At 44.8% G+C, this 21,403-nt stretch overlaps 1 protein-coding gene across 7 annotated transcripts in view; it reads right to left on the bottom strand.

Annotated features, from left to right (window-relative positions):
• The window catches only part of LOC145351748 (teneurin-2-like), a 1,559,410-nt gene that overhangs the window by 140,863 nt on the left and 1,397,144 nt on the right, over positions 1-21,403 (bottom strand). For all 7 annotated transcript variants that reach the window (XM_080201351.1, XM_080201350.1, XM_080201352.1 and 4 more), the window contains one exon: positions 7,142-7,347. In XM_080201351.1, the coding sequence (XP_080057477.1) occupies positions 7,142-7,347 (206 nt within the window). The remainder of the gene's footprint in view (positions 1-7,141; positions 7,348-21,403) is intronic.

Here is a 21,403-nt window from a genome sequence, read left to right as displayed (position 1 = left end):
GAAATATTTTATATTTCAACTATCTATAAGATCAGATGGGTCACTTTAAATCTTAAGGCTTGTTCACTAGCTGGGAAGATAAATAATAGAGTGTGATTTGCAAAATTTCACTTTGACAGGGAAATTGGGCACTGTTTGTCAATTTTGTTGGGATGTAAGATAAGGGGAAAAATTGGCCAATTTCACAAAATTAAGTTCTATATTTGGAGGCCTCTGAAATATGCCTGACTATATGTCAAGTCCAGCAATAGTGAGGCAGCCTGGTAGCTACCTCAGATAAACAAGAACCTTCATATGTTAATCAGAGAAGAATCACAGAATCTCTGCACTGCAGAAGGAAGCCATTCAGCCCATTGAGCCTGAACCAACAGCAAGCCCACTCAGGCCCTATCCCTGTAACCCCATGTATTTACCTTGCTAATCCACTTGGCACTAAGGGTCAGTTTTTAGCTTGGCAAATCCATCTAACATGTACATCTTTGGAGTGTGAGAGGAAACTGGAGCACCTGGAGGAAACCCTCGCAGACACAAAGAGAACATACAAACTCCACATAGACAGTTACCCAAGGCCAGAGTTCCACCCGGATCCCTGGTGCTGTGAGGCAGCAGTGCTAACCACTGTGCCATCGTGCCACCCTGAATGTCTTAACACTTGCTCCAGAATCTCTCTCCTAAATTGGTCAGTGCTGAGTGGAGCATTGGCTGGCCATGTTTTTCTCAGGCTTCCCCTGCATTTTCTGAGGTTTAATCAGTGGCTGCCTACAAAAAAAGAGCAACGTTTATTTCTTTATAAACTGACCTTCATGTGGATCTGGGAGGTGCACTACCCCAGTTGCCTTCAACACCACCAGCCCCTGCCACTCCTGTTTCTTCCCCTCTGTCTTGGTACCCCACAGAGCCAGGATTAGCAAAGGCAGCTGCCAATTGGCAAGCTCCTGCTGGAGGTGTGGCAGACACCTTGCAGTTCATTGCAGACATGCTGATGAAGTCTGGGGTATAGTTTCAGGTGAGAGCCTCGGGCATCTGGCTCACAGAACGCACTCTTCATTCACACAGAACTAACAGGCCAAAACAAATTTCTAGACCATTACTTCAAGGCGAGTGCACTCTGTTGGTAAAGCATGCCGACGAATCCAAACAGATATTATACGCACAAATAAATGCAAAGCACTTGGCAATACACACAGATGGACTGGGATGTTGCACAGGGGAAAGTTCAGCAAATTACTGCATGAATGTGTCAGACATGACTCAACGACACAAGATGCCTTTTCGCGTTTTCCGTACCCTGGCTTTCAGCTACAAAGACATTTTGAGGTCGATCACAGGCAAAATAATCCAAATTCATGAGTTATATCAATGTACTGTGGCTGGTGTGGAAATGGTCTCATGAGCATCATGCATGGGCCATTACAAGCAGCCTAAGTGTGAAAACTATCGTAAAAAAAGGGAAAATATTGACGTTTCAGGCATTGGCCTGTGTCAGGACTGGAATCAATTCTGACAAAGTGCTATACTCGTAATGTCACCATTTGTCTTTCTTTACAAATTCTGCTTGGCTAGTTCCAGCATTTTCTACTCTTATTTCAGTTTCCTAGCATCTATATTACGTTGTTTTAAACCAAAAATTACAGTCCAGAATTAGTATAATGAGGAGAATAAGTTTAATGTCCATCAAAGAAGGAGGGTGAAACTGTTTAAGATTGCAGTATAACCTATTGCTACTGTTTATCTGTTATTTCCATTGAACTTGTTTGGTCATTTATAGCCCAATCCACCTCATGCACTTTCGTATTCTTCTGTTCTCTAAAACCTCCATTCTCATGAAGGGGTTCTGGTCATGTTGGGGATAGAAAGCGAAGGCACAGGTGGATTTACAATGAAACACACTGTGCCTAGACACAGGGCCATGACAATGGGTGAGGAGTGCCAGGTTAGTGTACTGGACATCCAGTTGGAAGTTGATTGTTCTGCATTTACTGATTGGCTCATTTGTATTTGTTTGAGCCAATCAACAGTGGACACAGACTGAAATCAGACCGTGGTGAGTCTAAAACAATAGGAAAACTGGGGGGAAGGGGATCCCATTGCCACTGTGCAGTTACGATTAAATCAGAGGAAAGGGGCCTGATAGGTTTAGATACCCATAGGTTGTGGGGCTTGCGATCGGCCATGGGCCCCTGCAATTGTAGGGGAGGTGGGAGGAAGCTGGTTGAGGCTGCCTGCAGTAGCAGGGGCCTGACGGCTCTCTCTGTCTGTCTATCAGACACCTGCTGTTGCTATTGAGTATGTGCAGCATTAGAGGTCTGCACATGCGCAGTACCTACCTCTTACTGGCTGGCTGGCGAATTAGACCCTACTCACTGCTTGCAGCAGCTAGAAACAGTCTGCACCATTTTTCAATCTCTCTGTGCATAAGATTGAGTGTGAAGATATGCCCAAAAAAAGGAATGCTCCCATTTTCATACTAGATGGACATTTAAAATCAATCTCATAAAATTCTGCCCCAAATGCTTTTAAATAAGAACATAAGAACATAAGAAATAGGAGCCAAACAATAGGAGCCAATCTAGCCCTTCGAGCCTGCCCCGCCATTCAATAAGATCATGGCTGATCTGTCGTGGCTCAGTTCCACATTCCCGCCCTCTCCCCATAACCCTTAATCCCCTCTCTTATCAAAAACCCGTCAACCCGCGTCTTAAAAATATTTAGCGAGGTAGCCTCCACCACTCCAATAGGCAGAGAATTCCAGAGATTCACCACCCTTTGAGTGAAGAAGTTCCTCCTCAACTCCGTTCTAAACCGCCCCCCCCTTTATCTTGAGGCTGTGCCCCCTAGTCCTACTATCCTTTCTGAGCGGGAAGAGTCTCTCCACCTCTATCCTATCCATCCCATTCATCATCTTATACGTCTCAATGAGATCTCCCCTCATTCTTCTAAACTCTAACGAGTACAAGCCCAGTTTATTCAGCCTCTCCTCATAGCTCAACCCCCTCAACTCTGGCATCAGCCTAGTAAACCTCCTCTACACTCCCTCCAAGGCCAAAATATCCTTGCGCAAGTACGGCGCCCAAAACTGCACACAGTACTCCAGCTGCGGCCTCACCAATGCCCTATACAGCCGCAGCAAGACCTCCCTACTTTTATATTCAATCCCCCTCGCTATGAAGGCCAGCATCCCATTCGCCTTCCTGACCACCTGCTGCACCTGCAAGCTGGGTTTTTGCGACTCATGCACAAGGACCCCGAGGTCCCTCTGCACCGTCGCCTGCTGCAGTTTTTCGCCACGTAAGTAATAATCCTTCCTACCATTATTCCTACCAAAGTGGACCACCTCGCACTTGCCAACATTAAATTCCATTTGCCATTTCCTGGCCCATTCGTCCAGCCTATCTAGATCCTTCTGCAGACTCTCCACACCCTCCGCACAATTTGCCGTTCCACCAATCTTGGTGTCATCAGCAAATTTCGACACCCTACACCCGGTTCCCTCCTCCAGATCATCTATATAAATGGTAAAAAGCTGAGGCCCCAGCACCGACCCCTGGGGCACTCCACTAGTCACCATCCGCCAATCCGAATAGCACCCATTGACCCCCACTCTCTGCCTCCTATTTGACAACCAATCCTCTATCCACGCTAACACCCTACCCCCAACTCCATGTCCCCTGACCTTCTGCAATAACCTTTTCCCTTTGCTTTGTCTACTTTTTCTCAGCAACAATGTGATATCGCTCCAGATCATTCAAAGTGCATTTGCTGATATGAGTGTTGCTCAGCTGTGATAACCCCCTATGGGTAAAGTGTCTGTCAGTATTCTCTATCTCAGGTTACACTCACACCTGTGAAGAAGTCAACTCGAGGCACCAGAAAAATTCCAGTAAATGTAGGCGGGTGTCTCAGCAGGAGCTAGTGCTTTGTCAAAGCATGGGATCCAACAAGAAAATACAGGAGCAGATCAGGGGCTGAAACATACACTAGGCTTTCCACCCTACTTCTCAGATCCAGTATTAATACGATCAACACCTAAAACAGATTATCTTGTCATTATCTCAATTTTGCAATCCATCTAACCTGCACATCTTGGGGCATGTGGGAGGAAACCGGAATACCCGGGGAAAATCCACGCAGACATGGGTAGAATGTGCAAATTCCACACAGATAGTGACCCAAGCAGGGAATTGAACCCAGGTTTCTGAAGCTGTGAGGCAGCAGTGCTCATCACTGTGCCACCGCGCCCTGAGGCCATGCAAGGTGCTATGCAAATGCAGATCTATCTTTTTTATTGCGGGAGTTCAAAAACACTTTCCATTACTTTGATTAAAAGATTTTGTTATGCCTGTCTCTCTTTCTGTGTTTACAAATCTCTTCTTGGTCTGACACCCCTGTTATATGTTGTATGAGAGGAACTTCAATGAAATCTGAATCTGCAGAAATCAATAGTGGCTGAATTTTTAAGCAAACAGCTGGATTTATAACAATTTTCAGGATTGAGATGCTGTGGTGCAGAAGAGCAAGACATTATTTATATGTAATGAGTAGTCTTGTCAGATCTCATTTATTGAGTCGAACACTCACACGTTCGAAGCTTCACCCATGCGTTCATGCAATAATGCTTGAATGTCACACTAAATGGTGGCTTGTTTTCTTTCTAAAGTTGCAGAACGAAGTGACAGAAATGACTGCGCACTTCTAGCCTCTCCCTGACAAAGTGAGACAGCTTCCATTTGTCGTCTGTCTGTCAGCAAACATCCTCTTCACCACTGTTCCCACGACAGCAAGCAAGCAAGCAAGCGCCGCGCGATGGCTGCAAACCTTTTCCTCATCAGTGTCCCTGAAGCAAGGGATTGGTATTGTCCTGAGAGCAGCAACTGCACACTTTATCACTGCTCCCGCAGCAGCAAGAAAGCACCTCACAATAGTTCTGAGCAGCAATGATTCTCCTCACTATTATCAAGATCAGCAAACATCACTGGCCCCACAGCAGGCACGCTCCTTTAAACTGTCCTGGGAACAGTCGGCGCGCTGCTCATCATTATTCCCATGATTGCCTTGATCCTCATCAGTATGCCCACGGCAAATGTGTTCTTCACCATTGTCTTCATATGCAAATACATCCCTCTTCGCTGTTCCCACTGCAGCAAGTAAACTCTTCTATTATTCTGAGGCTGACAAGCAAACATGTTCCGTTCCATTCAGTGCATTCCTCACTCTTATCCTGATTTTCACAACCACCCTCATTACCACTGTCCTCAGAGCCATGAGCTTACTTCTCACCACTGTTCCTAAATTAGCAAGAGTATATTCCTCATCATTATCCTGTGTACACAAATGTGCTCCCCACCACACTTCTCACAACAGCAAATGCATTCCCCATTACTGTTTCTTCTGTATCATGCACTATTGTCACTTAGGCCTGTTATTGTGAATGTAGAAATTTCAACAACAGTTTTTAGAACTATAAAACCACAGAAAAGTTGCAGTGCAGGATAAGGCCATTTAACCCATCATGTCGAAGTGAAAAAAGAAACTATCTGCTCATCTTAATCCCACTTGGTCCATAGCCTTGCAGGTAACAGCACTTTCGATGCAGATCCAGGTACCTTTTAAACAAATTGAGCATTTCAGCCTCAACTACCAATGAATTCCAGACACCCACCACCCTCTGGGTGAAAAAGCTTTTCCTTATCTCCCCTCTAACCTTTCTGCCAATCACCTTAATCTATGCCCCCTGGTAACTGACCCTTGAGCCTGGGGGAATCAGTAGTTCCTGGCTACCCTGTCCAGTTGCCTCATAATGTTATACACCTCAATCAGATGACCCCTTAGCCTCCTTTGTCCTAAGGAAAACAACCTTAGCTTATTCAAACTCCCCTCATGGGTACAATTTTCAAACGCTGGCAACAGTTTTATAAATCTCCTCTGACTCTCTCCAGAGCAATTATGTCCTTCTAGTAATGTGGTAACCAGAACTGTACACAAAACTCCAGCTGTGGCCCAACCAGCATTTTATACAGTTCCATTATTACATCCTTGCTTCTATATTCAATACATTGCCCGGTAAGGAACACATTCCATATGCTTTCATGACCACTTTGACTATCTGTCCTGCCACCTTCAAGGGCCTGTGGATATGCATTCCAAGATCTCTCACTTCTTTAACCCCTCTCAACATCTTCCCATTTATTGAGTATTCCCTTGTTTTGTTTGCGCTCCCCAAATGCATTAACTCACACTTTTCCCAGATTGAATTCCATTTCCCACTCCTCCACCATTCAGCCGAACCATTGGTATCATTCTGGAGTCAACAGCTTTCCTCTTCAACTTCCAACTGTGTTCCCTGCAAATTTCCTAATCATGTTTCCCACATTTAAGTCTAAATCATTAATATGTACAACAAACAGCAAGGGGCCAACACTGAGCCCTGTGGACACCACCAGAAACCACTTTCTATTTGCAAAAAATCATCCATTGACCATTATCCTTTGTTTGCTGTCTGAGCCAATTTTGCATCCAACCTGTCACCTTCCCCTGTATCCCATGAGATCTCGTTTTTCTGACCAATCTGCCATGGGGGACCTTGTCAATTGCATTACTGAAATCCAATTAGACAACACCCACTTTGCTTTCTTCATCAATCTTCCTTGTTACTTCCTTAAAAACTTCTATTAAGTTAGTAATACACGATCTTTCTCTAACAAAACCATGCTGATGGTCACTGATCAATCTGTGTCTCAGTGACAGTTTAACCTGTCTCTCAGAATTGGTTCCAATAATTTGCCTACCACTGAAGTCAGGCCGACTGGCCTATAGTTTTCTGGCTTATCCCTTGTACACTTTTAAAATAATAGTATAATGTTCACAGACCTCACATCCTCTCTAACTAGTGAGGATTGGAAAACGATCTTCAAAGCATCTGCTATTTCCTCCCTTGTTTCCTTCAACTGCCTGTGGTACAATCCATCTGGCCTTGATTTGTCCACCTTCAAGGATGCGAGTCCTTCCAGTATTTCCTCTCTCACTATGCTTACAGTGTCTAATATTTCACACTCCTCTTTATCTGGAATAACTCCTTTACAAATAACAGTAACAAAACAAAAATTGCAAAATCAGATTTTGACACATGAATTAGCATCTTTACCTGAGTGTGTGAAGGATGAAGACCTTTCCGTATGTATAAGCCAAAAAGTGCATCCTTTCCCAGAGAAACATTAAACTTGACGAACTGTGGTCGCTCGATATATAACTGGGATCTCCAGAAGACACCTGGAGGTACTTCCTGTGACACTCTTCGACCAATATCCACATCACCCAATTCGATGCTGCTGTTTTTAATGGTGACTGTCCCTATAAAGAGTGGAAAATGGGAGTAATGTTGAGCACATATATTTGACAGGTTAACAGCAAAAGAACAAAGAACTGCAGATATAGGAGGATGACCACCGTATTTACACTGATCTGTTTTCTGTTTTGTCCTGCTGTTACTTTTTACTGGCAATGCATGAGATGGATATCAATCTGAATGTGAACGTTTATCATAGTAAAGTGATTGCCATCACCACCATTTCAACGTGTGGGGCCAAGATGCCAGAATAGGTCTCAACTTGTGCAGAGCGCACTTTCTCCCCTCACATTTGAAGACAACTCAAAAATTCAGAGGAAAGTGGGGAGCTTTGACAGAATTATTCAACAGGAGATGGTAATACACATTTACAGGGTTGGGGTGTGGGTATTAACCTATCCTACTTGATGAAAAACTGATCGGATTGCTTTGGCTGACCTGTTTTACATTCTATCTGATTTTATCTTTGGGTGGACAGAGTATAAGATAGGAGACTGTTCTGATGCCACCAGGTGGGGTAAGTTAAAATTATCCCCCACAGCATGGGGTATTAGGAGAGGCCATTGAAGGAAATAATAGAAATAGGTTCAAGAAGTATATGTACCCGGTGCAAATAGGCAAGCGATACCAGGGGAAGAAAGGGAGGTGGAGCTAAAATCGATTTTAGGGGGTTAACCACTTAAAGACTGGATATAGAACATAGAACATTACAGCGCAGAACAGGCCCTTCGGCCCACGACGTTGCGCCGACCAATTAAAAAGCAATGACCCTCTAACCTAAACCAATCCCTTTCCATCCATAAACCTATCCACGGATCTCTTAAATGCCCCCAAACTAGGCTCATTTACAACTGCAGCAGGCAGGGCATTCCAATTCCTCACCACCCTCTGGGTAAAGAACCTACCCCTGACATCCGTCCTATAACTACCACCCCTTAATTTAAAGCTATGCCCCCTCGTGCTAGCTTTCTCCATCCGAGGAAAAAGGCTATCACTGTCCACCCTATCTAAACCTCTAATCATCTTATATGTTTCAATAAGGTCCCTTCTTAGCCGCCTTCTTTCTAACGAAAACAACCTCAAATCCCTCAGTCTCTCCTCATAGGACCTCCCCTCCATACCAGGCAACATCCTGGTAAACCTCCTCTGCACCCTCTCCAATGCCTCCACATCCTTCCTATAATGTGGGGACCAGAACTGCACACAATACTCCAAGTGCGGCCGCACCAGAGTTTTGTACAGTTGCAACATGACGCTGCGGCTCCCAAATTCAATCCCCCTACCAATAAACGCCAAGACACCGTATGCCTTCTTAACAACCTTATCTACTTCATTCCCAACTTTCAGGGATCTATGTACACATACACCTAGATCCCTCTGTTCATCAACACTATTCAAAGTCCTACCGTTAGCCCTACACTCTACACATGTTATTCCTGCCAAAGTGAATTACCTTACACTTTTCCGCATTAAACTCCATCCGCCACCTCTCGGCCCAGCTCTGCAACTTGTCCAAGTCTCTCTGTAAACTATGACACCCCTCCTCACCATCCACCACACCTCCGACCTTGGTGTCATCAGCAAATTTACTAATCCACCCAACTATACCCTCATCCAGATCATTTATAAAAATTACAAACATTTATACAGAATTACAAAAATTGCAAAAATTATGGTTGTCATTAGGATACCACCTTTCCACCTCTGGAAGTATGTGTTCCAATGTGGCTTGAACCAGATTGGGTGAAAGTCTCCCTTCTCTGGAGACTGGAATGGGCTTAAATGAAATTAACTTGGTGAGTTTGGACTCCCAGATGATGATTTGACAAGGCAAATGGACAACTGAGTTGAAAGCTTCTCTCAGTAGCTGCAAAGTTGATGTAAGAGTGGAAATATCATACAAGTGCAGCTGAGCTGATCTTCAGGGACATCGTTGAAACATGCTGCAGGAGGACTTTATTCTGCAATTTACTTCTTTTTCAAAAGATTTGAATTGTGCAAAAACAAAATCAGCAGGCGAAAGAAAAAAAATCATACCAGAAAAGTTACCGAAGCAACAGTTAACAATGTCTGTCGCATCAGAGCCCCATGGCATTTGCAGGCAGTTTTTGGAAGAAGCCGTTCCCAGATTTTCCAGGAAATCAGCTTGCCAAGAACAGCCCCCACTGTGATGAAAGAGCAACTCGAAACCGACAAGGCAGAATATTGCAGTAGAGAATGGAGCTGAGGAGAAGAGAGCGTTTTGTACATCGGGAACTTCCCTGTTGCAATGTGTTGTTGTGTGAGGGTCAGCTATTCAGGCCAGCAACAATGGAGCTCGCTAACTGGGACTCACTGATAGCTCATTTTCCAAAGTACTGAAGTGCTGATTCTTATTGTTAATCACAGTGTGTTTGTTTAATTGCTTGTTCCTTCTCACAATCTCCACAATAGCACACTTAACATGACCAATGATAACGTGCTTGAGCATTATCACACAAAACAGTTTGTACACAAAACATCAATTTTAAAAATTAACGGTGCCTATTGCTTGTGCAAGATACATTCCAACATGCTGTGCTTTTCCTGTTTCTTTTCGTATTCATTTTGGAACCCTAAATACTCTGAACTCAATTTTGTTTAAAAAAAACAGGTTATTGTCTCTCTTATTCCATTCTGCAATCTGCCTAATTTGCCTGATCTTTAACCTGTAACATTGTTGCTTGCAGTTAAGCAGTGAAGAGACTCGTGATGAATAATCTCACTGCGATTCGCCAGGAGAGACGTGGAGCTGTTTCATTTCCACACCATTTTCCACAGGACATTTACAAACAGAATGACTCGTACAGCTGTGCGTTGCTCCGCCAGCCACACTTCCCTCGGGCTAGTCAGACAGTGCGACTGATTCCTCGCAAATTAGTGCAGCTCGATCGACTGCTTTAACCAGACATCAATCTAGATCCAAGCTTTGGGACTCCGGGGTAACTCCAGGAACGCTCTGATCCCATGGCCAATTTGCACTACGGTTCTGCTCAGTATAGAACAGATTTTCCATGACTCCTTCTAAAATACCTTTTGCAATCAGTTGATTTGAAGTATCTGCTGGTATAAAATGCAGAGATATTTCTAAATAGCCTGCAAGGGAATTGGGGAAAAGGAACTGGAAGAGGGTTGGAGAGGCAAGCGAGGGGAGGTGGGGGTTGGAAGAGAGAAGCAGGCTGAACTGTGAGGTGAGAGAAAGACAAGACAATTGCTGAATAGTTGAGTAATTGGTTGAGGGGAGGGGAGGAACAGACGGCAGGAGTGGAAAGGGAGAGGAAAGGAGAATGACCAAAACAACAGAAATGTAATCTAACAAATGGAACTGAGCATTAAGGTGGCACAGTGGTTAGCACTGCTGCCTCACCGCGCCAGGGACCCAGGTTCAAATCTGGCCTCGGGTCACTGTCTGTGTGGAGTCTGCCTGTTTTCCCCGTGTCTGCATGGGTTTCCTCCGAGTGCTTCGGTTTCCTCCCACACTCCAAAGATGTGTGGGTTAGGTTGATTGGCCATGATAAATTGTCTGGAGGATTAGCAGGTTGGTTACGGGGATAGGGCCTGGGTGGGATTGTGGTCGGTGCAGGCTTGATGGGCCAAATGGCTTCCTTCTGCACTGCAGGGATTCTATGAGTCGATGATCCAGTAAGTGACTTTTAAAATCTAGTTGCTGCAATGACAATGAAGGCCAGTATGTTCCCATTCTCCTGTGGCACATTCACGCCACAATTCACTTCCCAAACTATTAGAATGTGCTGCAGTGAGCCTAGCAGTGGATTGGGAATGCTGATGATCAAAGTAATAACTCACTCCGATTTGATGCCACTCAAACCTGGGAATGTTAAAATGAGAACTTTGAATGGGCAGAAGCTTTAAATTACAGAAACGAGCACAGCTTTAAATTACAGAAGGCGGATTCACCTTAAGGACAGTGTTTATATCCATCGGGTTGTTTCATTAGATTGAACTTCCCTTCCCATGCAGCTTGTACAAGCAATACAGAAACCACAGGCTTTTACCCGTGTGCTACTCCTGACCTGCTATTTGGATTGCAGTTAGACGCAAATGGGCACATTGTAATCACAATGACCACACTCACACGTATAGGATTAATAAATCCATTAAATGTAAAAGGAGTTGTATTTGACTGGTAATTTATGGCTAGAAACTGACAAGCTGCTCCTACCAGATATCTGTGACATTTCCATTTGTCACTTGGTATTGGGTGACCCTAGACATTGACAGAGTGACACCACAGAATATATATTTTTGAAAACTCACTGAATGAGGACAGTGCAATTAATTCTTCAATTTAACAGCAAACTATATGTCCTACATTTACATGAAATATACTTCGGTGGGATTTGCCGGCCGTATTCGTCCCAAAACAGGAAAGTCCCGTCCGAGGGCGTTTGCACGGTCCACCTCCCCCTGCCCAGTACGATTCCCGTAGCAGGAAAAAAATCCCCCTACTGAGTCTGCCATGATCATAATGAATAGTGAACATGCTCAAAGGGCCAAATGGCCTACTCCTGCTTCTGGTTTCTATGTTCCAGTCTCATTCTCAGTGGCTGTACTGATCACACTCACAGTAATCTCAATCTCACTGTTGATGTTAATTGTGAGGGGAGGGGGCAGCGGTCAAAGTTGCAGGAAATAGTTTCTTTTTAAGTTTCAGGAGGTTATGGTATGGTCTAAGTAAAAAGCTGAAGTTACTTGCACCATAATTTCCTGGAGCTTTTTGCACTGTCACTTGAACCCTGTGACCCAGATGCATCATTACAATGGCCTAACCCTCGCCAGTAATAAAAACAAATAGACATTATTTTGTAAACAGCACGACAGTAGGACCCAACTTTGATTTTGGAATCAGACCATCAGACTTTTGAATAGACCTATCTCGCATTAAGTTGATTTTCCTCTACACCCTAGCTATAACTGTAACACTACATTCTGCACTCTCCCATGAATGATATGCTTTGTCTGTAAAATACAGGAAAAAACAATACTTTTCACTGTATACTGATACATCTGACATTAATAAATCAAATCAAATCAAAGAACCAAGGAGTACGCTTATTACTAAAATGTTAAATAACAAATAAGAACATAAGAAATAGGAGCAGGAGTAGGCCATCTAGCCCTTTGAGCCTGCCCCGCCATTCAATAAGACCATGGCTGATCTGTCGCTGCTCAGTTCCACTTTCCCGCCCTCTCCCCATAACCCTTAATCCCCTCTCTTATCAAAAACCCATCAACCCACGTCTTAAAAATATTTAGCGAGGCAGCCTCCACCACCTCAACGGGCAGAGAATTCCAGAGATTCACCACCCTTTCAGTGAAGAAGTTCCTCCTCAACTCCGTTCTAAACCGCCCCCCTTTTATCTTGAGGCTGTGCCCCCTAGTCCTACTGTCTTTTTTGAGCGGGAAGAGTCTCTCCACCTCTATCCTATCCATCCCATTCATCATCTTATACGTCTCAATGAGATCTCCCCTCATTCTTCTAAACTCTAACGAGTACAAGCCCAGTTTATTCAGCCTCTCCTCATAGCTCAACCCCCTCAACTCTGGTATCAGCCTAGTAAACCTCCTCTGCACTCCCTCCAAGGCCAAAATATCTTTGCGCAGGTGCGGCGCCCAAAACTGCACACAGTACTCTAGCTGCGGCCTCACCAATGCCCTATACAGCTGCAGCAAGACCTCCCTACTTTTATATTCAATCCCCCTCGCTATGAAGGCCAGCATCCCATTAGCCTTCCTGACCACCTGCTGCACCTGCAAGCTGGGTTTTTGCGACTCATGAGTCCCTTGGATATTACTCTTTCTGATAATACTGCTGTACAATGACTAGGTTGACCATGCGCTGCAATAACTCTGTGAAAGTTTTCCTCTACTACCTGGTAAATGGGAAATGGCAACCTTCACAAAACAAATTATGGAACCGGATGAAATACAGACCAGGTTTTGACTACTGAGAGGGACAGCTACAGTCAGGACATTTTCACACTTGCTAGGGCTATGTCAGTAAAAGCTGAATGCCCCAAACCACATCATTTTTGCTCAGGGGTAGGTTGCAGGCGGAAGGGGAGGGGTGTGGGGAAAGGAGGGGGGGTGCAGGAGGAGAAAAATAAAGTTTATTTATTAATCACAAGTAAGTCCAAAACACTGCAATGAAATTACTGTGAAATTCCCTTAGTCTCCACAGTCCGGTGCCTGTTTGGGTCGACAGTTTCTCCCCTGTCTTTCAGAATGTGGGAGAAACCAGAGCATCTGGAGGAAACCCACGTAGACATGGGGAGAATGTGCAAACAATGACTCAAGCTGCGAATCGAACCCGGGTCCCTGGTGCTGTGAGGCAGCAGTGCTAACCACTGTGCTACTGTGCCACCCCACACCTGGGGAGGAGTCAGGCCCAGGTTCCTTGGGAGTTGGTTTTGTTTCTTTCTGAAGGTGTTAGGCCTTCTAACCTCATAACAATCTAATATAGCACTCATGCTTTCTCATTTGATAGAGAATAATAACTCCCATTTGTAAAACCCATTCAAGGCTTTCAAATCCCCTCAAGTGGATTTCTTACAAAAACAAAGAAAAATTCAGCCCCTACATCAAAGACAGCTAATCCTTTAATAGCCTCTTTAAATCTGTGACTAAAACTGTAAACTCAGAACCCTTTGCTGAGATAATTGTAACTTTTGGAATTCATCTAATATTATAATAATAGACCTTGGGGGCAATGTCAACAAAGAGCTTGATTGAAAGCGCACGACCAGAAGCTACATTTCTTTCTCACCTATGCCTGTCGATCAAAGCAGTCCAGCAGAGAGTTTTTTTTTATTAATTCTCACTGACAGCTGCAGCCTGTTTTTATTAACATACACTCCCATTCCCACTGTGGCACCACTGAACACTGGTATGTCAGCCTGATCTGAATGATCAAGAAAGCTGCACAAAATCATCCACTGGGACAGAATGAAGCCCTTGGGCCTTGTGTTATTAAACAGTGTGGGGACTGAACGTACTCACACGCTGACCAATTCCCAATCCGAACACCTCCCCAGGTGAAGACTCTGTCGTGGCTACGTATGTATTCCTCTGTTGTTTTCAAATTACCATGTTGCTATGCAACTTCAGAAAATCAGTCAGTTGGATGTAACTCTCCTGGGTTCGAACAGTGAAATGATTTCATCTTAAGGTTTCCTCAAACCAACCGAACTACAAAGACTCATCTGAGTAGCTGTGTGGTGCTTAAGAAAGTCAAGGGACTTCATATCTAAGCCACAGAGAATGTCCTTCAAACCATGTTTTCAATTCCTTTAAAATGAGTTGTCAACAAGGTTTGCTTATTATCATATAGAGTATAATGGATGTCTGGGACTGATTTACAGGCAGTAATTTAATCGAGGGACTCAGGTGGTCTGTACACTGAATAATGAATACCTGGGAATGAATCCAAGGTAGCATCTCACTGAAGGGTTCATGTTACATTATAAACTGCTTGAGTAAAGTTTGAGTGGATCATCGCGGGGATCTGAGCCACGAACTGAAATTGCAGTATTTAAATAAGTTCAGGGAGCATGTTTTAGAATGCACTGTGTGCTGGCCATAGTGTACTGTTCCTGGTGTAACAAATTGAAAGCAATGACTCAAATTTACTGAGAAGCAATCAGCAGCTCATAATGAGGTGATAATAGGATCGATATGAATTAGAGAAGGGATAATGAATAAATGGATACAAATCCAAAACAGGATCCAAATGAGGACTCTATATACCAGCGCCAGAGCACCACCCCAAGGTGAATCACGGTGCCTGGGACCATCCAGTTGGGGGATCCAGAGGAGGTCTTTTGTCATTTGCAAACCCATTGCTGCTAATTGATCACAAAGCTCTTGCTCACAGGTTCCTAGAATCACAGAATCCCTACAGTGCAGAAGGAGGCCATTCAGACCATCCAGTCTGCGCCGACCGCAATCCCATCCAGGCCCTATCCCTGTAATTCCACATATTTAGCCTGGTAATCCCCCTGACACTAGGGTTAATTTAGCATAGCCAATCAGCTTAACCTGCACATCTTTGGACTGTGGGAGGAAACTGGGGCACCCCCCGGAGGAAACCCATACAGACACGGCGAGAAAGTGTAAACTCCACACAGACAGTGACCCAAGCTGGGAATCGAACCCAGGTCCCTGGCTAACCTTTGTGTCACCGCGCCGCCCTACTGAGCCACTGTGCTGCCTGTTATTTCCCGGTTTGGACATGGAAACTGCCTGATTGTGTGCACGAGACCCGGGAAATAAAGGCTCCTCAGCCCAACTCTGCTACGTTTTTGTTCATCTGTAAAATCAGTCTTTCTGGCACCAGTATTTCCCTCATCTTCTAACTGATGGTTAAGAATTGGATATCTTCCAATGGTTCATCTGAGTGGCCTTCATATATTTGTCAATGTTAGCACCAAGAATGGGAGATGGAATTAAAACTTTCTTCACCCAATAGAACCTGGCAATAGGGGATAGTTAAGATGGAATGACAGACATAACTATTGGCCTCTTGCCACAACCTTAGTGGCTGCAATTGCAGGCTTTGAGGACACTCTCACTAAGCCAGCAGGAGTCCTTGTTTAAATATGCAGATCGGGCACAGATGACACCATTGGGGCAATTTTAATCCCAAATTTATGACTAATTTTTTGGTTTAAATTTAGGTCAGGAGAACCTCAGGCCTCTCCGATACAGATGCCTGAGCATGAACCTAAGGAGAACCACGGTGCCAGGGACTATCCAGTTGGGGGATCCCACAGGAAGTCTTTCGTCATTTGCAAACCCACTGCTGCTTATTGACCACAAAGCTTTGCTCACAGGTTTGGGCATGGAAACTGCCTGATTGTGTGCACGAGACCCAGGAAATAAAGGTTCCTTGGCCCAGGACTGCTACGTTCCTGCTCATCTGGAAGATCACCAGGCCATTGCAAAACTACATTATCTCAGGGATCAACCAGGCACCTACCTGGTATTTAAACTGACTCAGCAACTTACTGAGCTACCTGGGGAATATTACAAACTCACTTTTGATGTGAGTGTTGCTAACACATCAGAGTCCTTGTGCATGAGTCGCAAAAACCCAGCTTGCAGGTGCAGCAGGTGGTCAGGAAAGCTAATGGGATGCTGGTCTTCATAGCGAGGGGGATTGAATATAAAAGTAGGGAGGTCTTGCTGCAGCTGTATAGGGCATTGGTGAGGCCGCAGCTGGAGTACTGTGTGCAGTTTTGGGCGCCGCACTTACGCAAGGATATTTTGGCCTTGGAGGGAGTGCAGAGGAGGTTTACTAGGCTGATACCGGAGTTGAGGGGGTTGAGCTATGAGGAGAGGCTGAATAAACTAGGCTTGTACTCGTTAGAGTTTAGAAGAATGAGGGGAGATCTCATTGAGACATATAAGATGATGAATGGGATGGATAGGATAGAGGTGGAGAGACTCTTCCCGCTCAGAAAGGACAGTAGGACTAGGGGGCACAGCCTCAAGATAAAGGCGGGGGTGCGGTTTAGAACGGAGTTGAGGAGGAACTTCTTCACTCAAAGGGTGGTGAATCTCTGGAATTCTCTGCCCGTTGAGGTGGTGGAGGCTGCCTCGCTAAATATTTTTAAGACGCGGGTTGATGGGTTTTTGATAAGCGAGGGGATTAAGGGTTCTGGGGAGAGGGCGGGAATGTGGAACTGAGCCACGACAGATCAGCCATGGTCTTATTGAATGGCGGGGCAGGCTCGAAGGGCTAGATGGCCTACTCCTGCTCCTATTTCTTATGTTCTTATGTAACACTGATTTATTAATACTAGAAACCAAACTTACCTACATTTGTTGATTTCTCAAACTAATTGCCTGGGTAAGGCGCTCTTTCAGAGAGTTGGTGCAGACTTGATGGGCTGATTAACCTTCTTCTGCACTGTAGGGAATCTATATTCTACTGTGTCACTTCATCGTTGTCTACATTTGTATGCAACTCATTAACTCGTCAGTCCTATTTGTATAAACAAAATTATGTGCCTACTCAAAATAAAAAAAACTTGCATTTATACACATCTTTTATGGCCTCAGGGCACCCCAAGTCCTTTCTAGCCAATGAATTACATTTGAAGTGTAAACAGGAACATAGAGACACGATGAGGTCATTCAATTGCTTGAACATGTTCCAGAATTTTGTTTGCTTATTGTTTCTATGTGCCGAACTTCCAAGTAAATATTGGGATGACCAAAGTCATTGGTCTGAATTTCCAACTCAAAAGCAGCTTCTTCCCTGTTGCCATCAGACTTTGGAATGGACCTACATATATTAAGCTGATCTTTCTCCATACCTTGCTGTGATTTTAACCTTATACCCTACACCCTATCCTTTCCTTCTTCCCTAGGGACTTCATGAATGGTTTGTTTTGCCTGCATCGCGCGCAAGAAACAATACTTTTCACTGTATCTCACCCAATATATGTGACAATAATAAATCAAACCAAATCAAATTAAAAACAGGGAAAGCAGTGCGGAATTAAAAGGAGATTTGCTTGCAAAATGTTCAGGAACACTGGGAAGTCACTTCTTTTTCTAACTCAGCCACCCCACCCCACCAAAGTCATCCTCAAGCTTTGCACATTACCGATCTTCTAATGACACTTTGGAAATCGAACAGAACATAGTCGAGGCCTGATAGACTGCCCTAGTAGCCCAACGAGAAACGCCTTGTGAGAATGTGAAGAAAAAAGTTGGACACTCTAGCAGCCAGTTGAATAACGCTCTGATGAAGTGTCATCTGGACTTGAAACGTTGGCTCTATTCTCTCTCCACAAATGCTGTCGGACCTGCTGAGATTTTCCAGCATTTTACTGTTTTTGTTGCAGATTCCAGCGTCTGCAGTATTTTGCTTTTATTTCATATCTGTTGAATAACTTGTTTGCAGCCTGTTCGAGTGTTCACGCAACAACTGGGAGAAACAGTTAATGGAAACCTGTTTATGCACACCTAATTCTAAAAGGTGTCGGTGCCTCTAGGTCTGATTTGGCAGAGGATTAACTAAATTGAAAGCAGAATATTAAAACCTAGATACCTGGGGATGTGTTATGTTTATATCAGGAAATCCATACAAGGGGAGTGGCTGGGAAGAGATTCAGCCCAGTTCAATTTTATGCTCAGACAGGCATTGTTTATCCAGGGACACCGACACTGCATAGTAATGCATGGATATCAACCAGAGTTCTATGACCTGTAGTGTAAGTGGAATCCTCTTTGTAAGTACACATCTTACAAATCCAGGCCCATTTCTCACATTTGTGAGCACTGTATTTGTACAAAGCAGAACAAGGCAGCAATAGATTTTATTCCACACTGATCTCAATTGGAGCAACTGGGCAGCTTTAACAGGCCTCTTGTACTGGATAAAGAGGCAGGGGAATAAATTAGCCAGAGGCAGCCATCCTTCCTGATGGCCACCCATGTTCCTCCATTATAACCATCATTGCACTTCAGAATGTACTTCATTGGCTGTAAAGTGTTTTGAAGGACCCTTGTGCAGCACAGTGGGCTAGTGCTGCTGCCTTACAGCAACAGGGACCCAGGTTCGATTCCCGGCTTGGGTCACTGACCGCGTGGAGTCTGCACGTTCTCCTGGTGTCTGTGTGGGTTTCCTCTGGGCACTCTGCCTTTCCTCCCGCAGCCAGAAAGACGTGCAGGTTAGGTGCGTTGGCCACGCTAAATTGTCCCTTGGTGTACCCGACGGAGTGCGGTGACTAGGGGATTTTCATTGCAGTGTTAATGTCAGCCTACTTGTGACACTAATAAACAAACTTTAAAAACTTTCAAACTTTATGCCATGACAGGCATGGAAGTACACAATGTTTTATGTGTGGGTGACAATGACTGGTTGGTTCATGCATGTGAATGTGGCATGAAGGAGCTGGCACCGTCGTTGAGCTATGGCACATCGGTGCCCTCATGAAAGAAGGGGAGTCAAGAAAAGAAATCAGAGCTGTTGTTTTTCTCAGGATGTAGTTTCGCTGACAGGGTTTGTTGTCCATCCCTAATTGTCTTTGAACTTGCTGGGCCACTTCAGAGGGCACTTAAATGCCAACCACATTGCAGTGGGTCTGGACTCACACAGAGGTTTGACTGTGTAAGGTTGGCAGATTTCCTTCCTGTGGTGATTGCCCCTTTGAGAGCAGCACAACAGAAGTGGGTCACCTGGCTTGGCGGACCTATTGGGACAGGATTGAGTAATCACCCCTGGGGTGGGTGGAATAGTCTGTTGGGCGGAGGACATGTAGGGCCTGGGGCAGCCAGGTGAGCTGCTGGCCTCAGTGCAGTTTTTCTTATTAATAAATACTTTCTATGTGTTTCTACAGAGGCATGAATATGCATCATTACACTTCCCTAAAGGGCATTAGTGAACCAGATGGGTTTTTACGGCAATCGATGATAGTTGTCTGGTTACAATTTTGGGACTAGCTGCATATAAATAAAACATCGACACCTGTCATGGTGCAATTTGAACCCACACTACCTAGGCCTCTGGATTACTAGACCATAAGTACTATATCAACGTCCCTGTTACAGCATTTAGAAAGGCAATTCTGGTGAATGAAGGCATCAATGATCACGAGGGGTCACGGGCTCAAGGTGAGAGGTATAACTCAGATATCAAAGGGACGTCTTTTACGTAGAGGGTGGTGGAGGCCTGGAATGCACTGCCAAGTAGGGTGGTGGAGGCAGACACGCTGGCATCGTTTAAGACTTACCTGGATAGCCACATGAGCAGGCTGGGAATGGAGGGACACAAACGAATGGTCTAGTTGGACCAATGAGCGGCGCAGGCTTGGAGGGCCGAAGGGCCTGTTTCCTGTGCTGCACTGTTCCTTGTTCTGCCCGAAATGAATTATGAAATGTAACACAGCAAAACCTTTCTAGCCGTTCACGCTGGTGGGATGTTCGGTCCCGCCGGTGGTGCACGCCCGCCGGTGAAGAGGGTATTCAACGGGAAGTTCCGTCGACAATGGTGGGACCATGAGATTCTGCCGCCGGCCAATGGCGGGGCTGCCGCCACCACTGCGAAACATGCGGCAAGATACACGGAAAATCCCGTCCTACTGTTCACAAGATGCTACACCACCAACGATGGGTATCCTGCAACATTCTGGAAGTTATTCGCGTACTTCTGAAGAGCCAGTATGAGAGAAAGTTGCGTCAGATATTTGAAAATTTAAAATGCAGCATGAATTGTACATCTGAAATATGCGAGTCAATCTTGCAAAAGCACCAGCTTTGCCAGGAACAGATTCAGATTTTCGGGACTCTGTGCAACGTGTTGGGCAGGGATGGAAGCAGCTGTGACGTTAATTTTTTGTCTGATTATGTTCCTGCGAAGTGCCTTGGGACATTCTAAAAGCATTCTATAAATGCAAGTTGCTGTTCATGAACTGAAGTGCGCAGCGAGGAAAGCTGAGATTGGTACAACGATGACACTCATACGCCACTTGTACAAGGGTTTTCTGATTAAGGCTGCTGCGCCTGTCTGTGGGCATTGAGTCGAGCCAGAGAAATTTCAGCACAGAAGGAGGCCTTTCAGCAAATGAATACCAATTCTTTCATCATCGACACAGTTTGTTCCTGCTCTCAGCCACCAAGCTCTGCTGTTCTGCTGAGTTACTCAATTTACAGTGTACACATAAAGGCTGTGTTGCAGCAGAAAGCCCACTCCTCCACATGTGCAAAATTGACACCTAGACATCTATGATTTGTACGGTACCAAATGTGAATTGTCGTCTTTCATCCATTGTGTATTGCAGATGTAGAATTAGCATTGTGCTAAGTACAAGTGAAGGAGCGGCAGCAAGTGATGGAACTAAACTGTCAGCTTGTTCCTCTCCTGTTCATTGTGCTGCCCTCTGCGATTTTTTTCGAGTCAGCAAATTTCGATGCACCTTTCCCCGCACTGAAAATACTCCAGCGTTGTTGGGTAAGGGTTTCGGCTTTCCATCTCACACAACACAAGAACAAGATGCAAACAAGTCGATGTGG

The sequence above is a fragment of the Carcharhinus amblyrhynchos genome, chromosome 13 (genome assembly GCF_965287045.1).
Source record: "Carcharhinus amblyrhynchos chromosome 13, sCarAmb.v2.hapA, whole genome shotgun sequence".
NCBI lineage: Eukaryota > Metazoa > Chordata > Chondrichthyes > Carcharhiniformes > Carcharhinidae > Carcharhinus > Carcharhinus amblyrhynchos.
This window is presented reverse-complemented; position numbering and strand designations above follow the sequence as displayed.